The sequence below is a fragment of the Pollicipes pollicipes genome, unplaced genomic scaffold, assembly GCF_011947565.3.
Source record: "Pollicipes pollicipes isolate AB1234 unplaced genomic scaffold, Ppol_2.1 Scaffold_2555;HRSCAF=2994_pilon_pilon_pilon, whole genome shotgun sequence".
Taxonomy (NCBI): Eukaryota; Metazoa; Arthropoda; class Thecostraca; order Pollicipedomorpha; family Pollicipedidae; genus Pollicipes; species Pollicipes pollicipes.
In genome coordinates this window covers 10449720-10457076 of record NW_023596136.1, presented here as the reverse complement: position 1 = coordinate 10457076, position 7357 = coordinate 10449720, and the positions used below count along the sequence as shown (strand labels likewise).

General features: G+C 57.6%; 1 protein-coding gene across 1 annotated transcript in view; it reads left to right on the top strand.

Annotated features, from left to right (window-relative positions):
* Positions 1 to 5643, top strand: part of Tet (Ten-Eleven Translocation (TET) family protein) — a gene marked incomplete at its 3' end in the record, with an annotated part of 18423 nt that extends 12780 nt beyond the window's left edge. The window contains exons 8-13 of the mRNA XM_037232287.1: positions 379 to 541; positions 838 to 927; positions 2202 to 2339; positions 2880 to 3247; positions 4698 to 5120; positions 5295 to 5643. Coding sequence (XP_037088182.1) covers positions 379 to 541; positions 838 to 927; positions 2202 to 2339; positions 2880 to 3247; positions 4698 to 5120; positions 5295 to 5643 — 1531 coding nt within the window. The remainder of the gene's footprint in view (positions 1 to 378; positions 542 to 837; positions 928 to 2201; positions 2340 to 2879; positions 3248 to 4697; positions 5121 to 5294) is intronic.
* Positions 5644 to 7357: the final 1714 nt, after the last annotated feature.

The following is a 7357-nucleotide window of genomic DNA, read 5'->3' as shown; positions in this document are numbered from 1 at the left end:
GGCACTGTGACGTCACTCGGGCACTGTGACAGTGTGATCGTCGCTCTGGCCTAAGTTTCCTACCCTTGGTGCCCTGTTCATACCCACTCGATCGGTGGCTGTCAGGTTTGCTCCACCTCAAAACGACCTTAGTGTATTCCATCGCAGCATGGACTTTGCAGCAGACTTCCCGCTAGCCCCCGGCTCATTTCATGACACACGCAACAACACTATGGCCGTTGCACAGCTGGCGTGGTGGGACCGCGCCGTACGGCGGCGATTCCCTGTCGAGGCTCGGTACCCTGCCCGGCCACGACGTGCGGCTCCCTGCCGCGCGCCGCCGCCCGCTCCTGCGCCGCTCCACCGAGTGTTGCCGTGACGTCACAACTGCGTCACCAGGTGCGGCACGAACCGCGGCCGCACGTGCATGTGCCAGGGCCTGGACGGGGAGCGCGAGGGCGCCTCCTACTCCTTCGGCTGCTCTTACAGCATGTACTACAACGCCTGCAAGTTTGCGCGCAGCACCCGCGCCAGAAAGTTCCGACTCAATCATCAGGACAAGGTATGCATTCTGGGCTGTGCGACTGAAGCGCAAGTGTGCAAGTTCGTCGCAGGTTATCCACTGATGTGTTTAGACTGGAGCATTCTGTTACCGGCTCAAGTACACCCGGTTTTGCCCCAGATCTGGGTGCGACATTGCACCAACATTCGTTTGACTCCAGGCACACTCTGTCGTCAAATCGACGTTGACACGACGCTCGCGTTCAGTTGACTGGTGAGCTGCTGGCTCTGGAGATGCTGCCTGCTGTGTCACTCTCTGTGTGTTCGGGCCGACCTGACCGCTGCTAGCGTCGACAGGAGCTGGAACTGGAGAACGAGCTGCAGCAGCTGGCCACCGAGCTGGCACCGCTGTATCAGCGGGTGGCACCGACCGCCTACAATAACCAGGTGAGGGGGGCTGTGGCTGGAGATGCGGAAGTGACCCCCATGACAAGCTCTTGCACCGCTGCAACGCCCTATTGAGGTGAAGGGGTGTATTTTAGCATAGTTTTTGTGAGCCATTTTAGCGTTAAATTACAACAAAAATCAGTATCACACTTCTAATTTCTTGAGAAAGCTTTTAGAGAAAATGCGGTTTCTGCGGTGTCCTTTCCCTTGTTCTGCTGATGTCTCGGTACTGTGTAGTTACCTTGATTGTTGTCCAGGTGTGATCAGCTCCAACTGGCGTGAACCAATGTCCTGATGTCATGAACTTTATCTAGGTCATGTCCAGGTGTGATGATCCCTATCTGGGCCATCCGTAGGTGTGATGAGCTCTATCTAGGTCGTGTACAGGACTGTGATATGCTCTATCTAGGCCATCCCAGGTGTGATGAACTCTATCTAGGCCATGCCCAGGTGTGATGAGCTCTGTTTGGACCCTGCCCAGGCATGATAAGCTCTATCTAAGCCATGTTCAGTTGTGATGAGCTATATCTGGTTTATGTCCAGGTGTGATGAGGACTATCTAGGTCATGCCCAGTTGTGATGAGCTTTAGTCTAGGTCGTGTACAGGACCGATATGCTCTATTTAGGTCATGTCCAAGTGTCAAGAGCTCTATCGGGGTCACGTCCTGGACTGTGGCATACCATATATATTGAGGGCCATCTTCGGGTGTGATGCCCAGGTGTGTCTATCTGGGCTATGTCCAGGACTGTGATACACTATATCTAGGCCATCTTCAGGTGTGATAAATTCTATCTGGCTATGTACAGGACTGTGATATACTATATCTAGGTCATCTTCAGGTGTGATAAATTCTATCCGGGCCATGCCCAGGTGTGATGAGCTCTATCTGGGTCATGTCCAGGTGTGATGAGCTCTATATGGGTCATGTCCAGGCGTGATGAGCTCTATCTGGACCACGTCCAGATGTGATGAGCTCTATCTGGGCCATGTACAGGTGTGATGAGATCTATCTGGGTCATGTCCAGGTGTGATGAGCTCCATCTAGGCCATGTCCAGGTGTGATGGGGTCTATCTGGGCCATGCACAGGTGTGATGAGGTCTATCTAGGCCATGCCCAGGTGTGATGAGCTATATCTGGGTCATGTTCAGGTGTGAGGAGCTCTATCTGGGCCATGTCCAGGTGGAATGAGCTCTATCTAGTGTCATGTCCAGGTGTGATGAGCTCTGTCAGGATCACGTCCAGGCGTGATGCCGCGTTGCCGGCGCTGTGCAGGTCTGCTCGGAGGAAGCCGGCCGGGAGTGTCGGCTCGGTCTAGCTGCCGGCCGGCCCTGGTCCGGCGTCACAGCCTGTCTGGACTTCTGCGCGCACGCCCACCGAGACGTGCACAACATCCAGACGGGCTGCACGGTGGTGAGGGGCCACGCGCGGCCGGGTCGGGCAGCCGTCGGCAGGTGGCTAACGCGGTCCGGCCACTGACGTGATGCTGGGAAGGGCTAGGCTTCTGTAGATGTTGTCCCCGCAGTCAGCGCTGGCGATGCAGAGAAGAGCACGCCTGCGCATCCATTTGGTCAAGCGAAAACAAAGTGGATGGGCTGTTTTTTTTTCAATACTGACAAAAAGTTAGAATGGAGATGATATAAATGCAGCTTCCACTCGGAAGCGGGGAAGACAATTTTACATCCCGAGGGTGTCGTTTGCCACCGAAGGATGCCGATTTAGATACATTTCACTAATTGTCAGCAGTGGCTAGACGGAAATATGAGCATACAGGCCACCTGAGCAGACAAGCTTGCCGTCCGATCTACACTACGTGTCGCGTGAGTCGGCCGTTTGTGGCGCTGTCGGAGAGCGGCAGGTAGGAACGCATGACGATGTTTGCAAGTGGGGACACCCGCTCTCCGCTCTGTCATTTGTCGGACAGCTGGAGCTGTGACCCATGCTGCTCTTCAGGTGCTTACCCTGCTGAAGCCACGAACGGCCGCGTCAGATCAGCTGCCGGGCGATCAGTCGGGCTCGCCGCCCGACGTGCAGCCAGAACCACCGCTCGGCAGTGGGTCGGACGTGCTTCAAGACAAGCAGCCAGTCCCGCTGCTGGACGCTCCGTCGGAACCACCTCGGGACGTGCAGCCGGCCGCCCCTCCAGTCGAGCGGTCCGCCGCGCTGTCGGCCGCCGGGCCGCGATCAGAGGGCGGGGCGGGGACGGAGGAGGACCCGCCCTTTGACGAGCAGCTGCACGTGCTGCCGCTGTACGTGATGGATGACGCCGGTGAGGATCCGATGGCGGACGCCTCCTCTCGCGGAGTTCAGCGGCTGACCAGGTGAGCTGGGGCTGTCTGACTGGGTATTGGTCACAGCGTGCTGGAGCACACAGTCTGTGTGGTCTCCGTCGGCCAGTATGGTCTGACCTAGGTGGCGGTGTGTTTTGTTCGTGACCGCTTTCAAAAGAGGTGATACCGTATTTTGGTTTGCATCTTTTATGTTGGATTGTTCCGGTCGCCTTCTGATGCGCCTATAGGTCGGGTATCATTGCTTTGTCTTTGCGGACGATAGATACGTCTGCATCACGCCGTTGATTTCACGTAGATGGATGCCCTGGTTGCCGAGCCCTAACAATAACCCTCAGACATCCCTAAAAACAGTCTCTAAATGGGCCTGAGATCAGAGCCGGCTGCCACCTGTGCTCTGCAGCTTTTTGCGACGAACAAACTTTACACGCCCCGTGTGCATCGAATGGGCAGTATATATTTGATATTTTGTTGAATATTATGTACATTACATTGTTGCACTAAAAGTAAAAATGATCCATGCACCCTGTGCCCGAGATGCCTTAAGTTTGTCCATAATTTTTAAGCAAATGTGCCGTTGTGATGAAGACTGCACGGGGCTGTAACAGCTGCTTGCAATAATAGTAGCTTACTGAAATAGTAGCTCATGGGCGCGTCGACGGTCATCTTGTGAAGCAGTGCAATCCCCCCCCCCCCCCCCCCCCCCCCAACAGCACCCAAAAAACCTGGGTGGTAAATGGCGAGCTGTGAGTTTCATTTCCCTATCCTCGCCGCAGAACACTGTACTTGTAAAATATTCCTTTGAATCCCGAGACCAGCGCTTTCAGGGCTAATGGTAACGTTACAGCATACTTGGCATGCTGCCGCAGCCCCACGGAGGATCGGGTTGTTAGAAGCTGTAGAGGTTGTGACGTACGTGCTGCTGTTTGGATTCGACTCAGCTGTTCGCCTGACGAAGAATTCTCGGTACTTGTGGAGAGCCACACCTCCTGCCTGTCGGCCGGGCTTCCCTCAAATGACCCCGGCCCTCTGGTCGGCGTCAGGCGCGTGGAGTGCCATGCTCGGAGTGGTCGTTTCAGGTGCACACCGACTTGTTCCAGCGGCGGCTCAGGCCTACCGTATATACCGGCTGCTGGAGCCGCGCGAATGGGAGGACCTGGCCAGGCCAACACACTGGCGCGGAAACAGCGGGTGGCTTCAACCCCACCCACTTGTCGTTCATTACGGCGTTCTCGAGCCGTCGGATGACCGCGGGCCTGTCATTTTACCACGCTGTTTTGTAGAACTATGAATTCATCGAATTTCGTGGGCATTGCAGATTTGGCTGAAACCATCTTCAGCAGCTGGCATTGGCGAGCTACCGAGCTACCGAGCTATATGTAATTAACGTGCGACGATTCAGTATGGGTACGCTGCGGGTAATGTGCTTCCGACCATTGCCAAGCCTTTACCAACGTTATCACGTTGCCATTTCTGTTTCCAGTTTTCCAGTCGAAATCCGCGAGCGGGAGGTGCCTCTGCCCAGCTGCAGTGCACGAAAAGCCAACTCTCGAGCCCCGCGGCGTCCAGCCAAGTCAGCCAAGCGCGACCAGCCGCCAACTAAGCGTGCCTCCGTCGTGCCGGGCTCGTCACAAGGGTCCGAATCGGCGCCTCCGACGTGGGAGCCGGGTCCGGCCAGTTTCTCCCCGGAGGCGTCCGTCGACGGCTGGACCTCGGGCTGGGTGTCGTCCGCGGCGCCGGCGCCGACCCTCTTCCCGAACGCGTTCTGGTCGGGCGAGTCCGCCGGCGAGGCAGCCCAGTCCGCGTGCTGGGCCGAAGCTGGAGCCGGAGACATAGTGCCCTCTGTCCGGGAGACGGCCGATGCCGACCATGCGTACACGCTCCCCGTTCACCAGCTGCCGCTGACGCCGCCGCCGCCGCCGCCGTCGCCGTGCGCCGCTCCGCAGGCGGCGCCGCCGGATCGAGGCCGCGTCTGGCCGGCGCCGCCCGCCGGCTGCACGCCCCCGCCCACGCCGCGGCCAGGCTGGCCGATGCCGGCGGAGGCGCGCCCGTCCGGCCCGCTGGTGGCCGGTGACGCCGCGTCCCACCGATCCGAGGCGGAGACGGCGTGCGGTGCGCCCGGCTGGCAGCGCGAAGCGATGCGCCGCACCGCGTGTGTCTCTCAGACGGCGGAAGGCGTCCGTCTGTACCACTACCGCTCGGACTGCGCGGCCAGCTTCAACGACGACGCGGCCGGCGGCGTGGCCGTCGCTCTCACGCACGGCTCGCTGCTGTTCGAATGCGCCGTGGACGAGCTGCACGCCACGACGGCGCTGCGCCTGCCCGACCGGCGCCGGCCGGCGCGGCTGGCGCTCGTCTTTTACCAGCACCGCAGCCTGCAGCAGCGTCGTCACGGCTGGCTGGAGCGCGAGCAGCGCGAGCAGCGCCAGCGGCGTCGGGCGGCGGTGGCGGCCGCGGCGGCGGAGGAAAAGCGGGCACGACCCCCTCCCGGCACGGCCACCACCCAGACGTGGAGCACGGCGCCGCCAGCGACCGTGCCCTGCCTGGTGACGGGGGCGTACGCGCCCTGGGAGTTCGGGTTCGCCGCCGCCATGGCGCCGCACTGGCCCGATCAGGAACTCTTCATCGTGTGACGCGCCGGCCGCCAGAGGAGAACGGCCATCGATGGAAGTTCCTCGGCCGGCTGGACGGCTGTGAGGAGGTGGGCAGGAGTGCGACACCGGGGCCCATCCAGTGTTTGACGGACTTTAAAGAGTAGGCGCTAGCAAAGCGGGCGTCATAGCATAGAACCTGGAGGAATGAAGCCGTGACGCTGAACCATTCACTGCCTCCACTGCCTCCACTGCCTGCACTGCCTCCACTGTCTCCGGTTTCATTTAACCTTCCGCAAATGGTGGGCTCTCTAACAATGTGCGGGTCACGGGAATGTTGTTGGGGGTGGGTTGCTTGGTGATTGTGACATGTATGCACGTGCATGCATGTTTTGGGCCACTGATACGTAATTGTGTCAGTGTCGATGTACCTGTGTACATGTTTTGGACCACTGACACGTGATGTATCAGTAGCAGTGTGCAAGGGCTGTAATTTCATTAATTATTTTAGCAGGGAACGCCGCTTTAGTGTGGGTGGGGGTCCGTTTAACATTCATGGTACTAATTCTCGTCCGGGTCCTGTGGCCAGGATTAAATGTGTGCCGTTCGTAACAGTCGTATTTGGAGTCACATCTCCCATATGGTCATCCAGTTGCCAAACCTGTGAAAGCGACTTGTTTGTCATCGCCACGTGCTGCTGTATTTTGCGTGCCGTTGTTCTACTGGGAACTGGCTGCCCGGTTTCTCATGCGTCGCGGACGTGTAAGGCATGTATTATCTCATTGTTCGCACCAGTTTCCGGTGCAAAGCAATGAAAAAGTACAAAGATTAAGCAGAAGTACATCAGATAATCACTGCCAAGTGAATACCAAAACGTAGAGCTTCGTACGTCAGAGATACGTAACACGTTCATTTAGCATCCCTTATGTAGAGCATACGCCATGCTACTGCAATTTTCTTCCTTCCGTGACTTGCTCTGGATGTAGCCTGTGGTAAGCTGCGTACATCATGAGCGTGATAAATTTGAGGTACACTTTCCATTCCGCATGGCTTTGTCGGTATGCTGTGACAGCAGAAATCTACTCATCTTCTGGTGACAATAGACATCGGGCTTGAGCAAAGCTCTTTTTTGTGTCCGTGAATTGCGTCTGCAGGGATTGTACAGACCAGGGCTTGGGTATTACTTGGCCTTGGCGACGGGGGATGGGGGCGGGGGGCACAGTGGTGCTCTCGGAGTCAAGCAGCTCCTCTTCCGGCGGCGCCTCCGGGTTACACAAAGTGAACGTCAGCGTGGCGGTGGATTTCGCAGCCGTTATTTGCACGCGCATTGTGGTTCGTTTTGTTTCGTGACTCCAGCTGTGAGTCTAGCATTAACCTGCCGCGACGTAAGTGGGGCGGCCTTTCTCAACTGGTGAGCTTAGCAACCTTACAATGGTCCTGCCTGTCATCTGCGCACCTCACTCGTCGGTGTTCACATGAAAAGATGTAATCTACCATTCTCACGTCAGCTCAATGCTGTCATCGTCGGGAGCCGTATCCCTGTAAAGAAGGG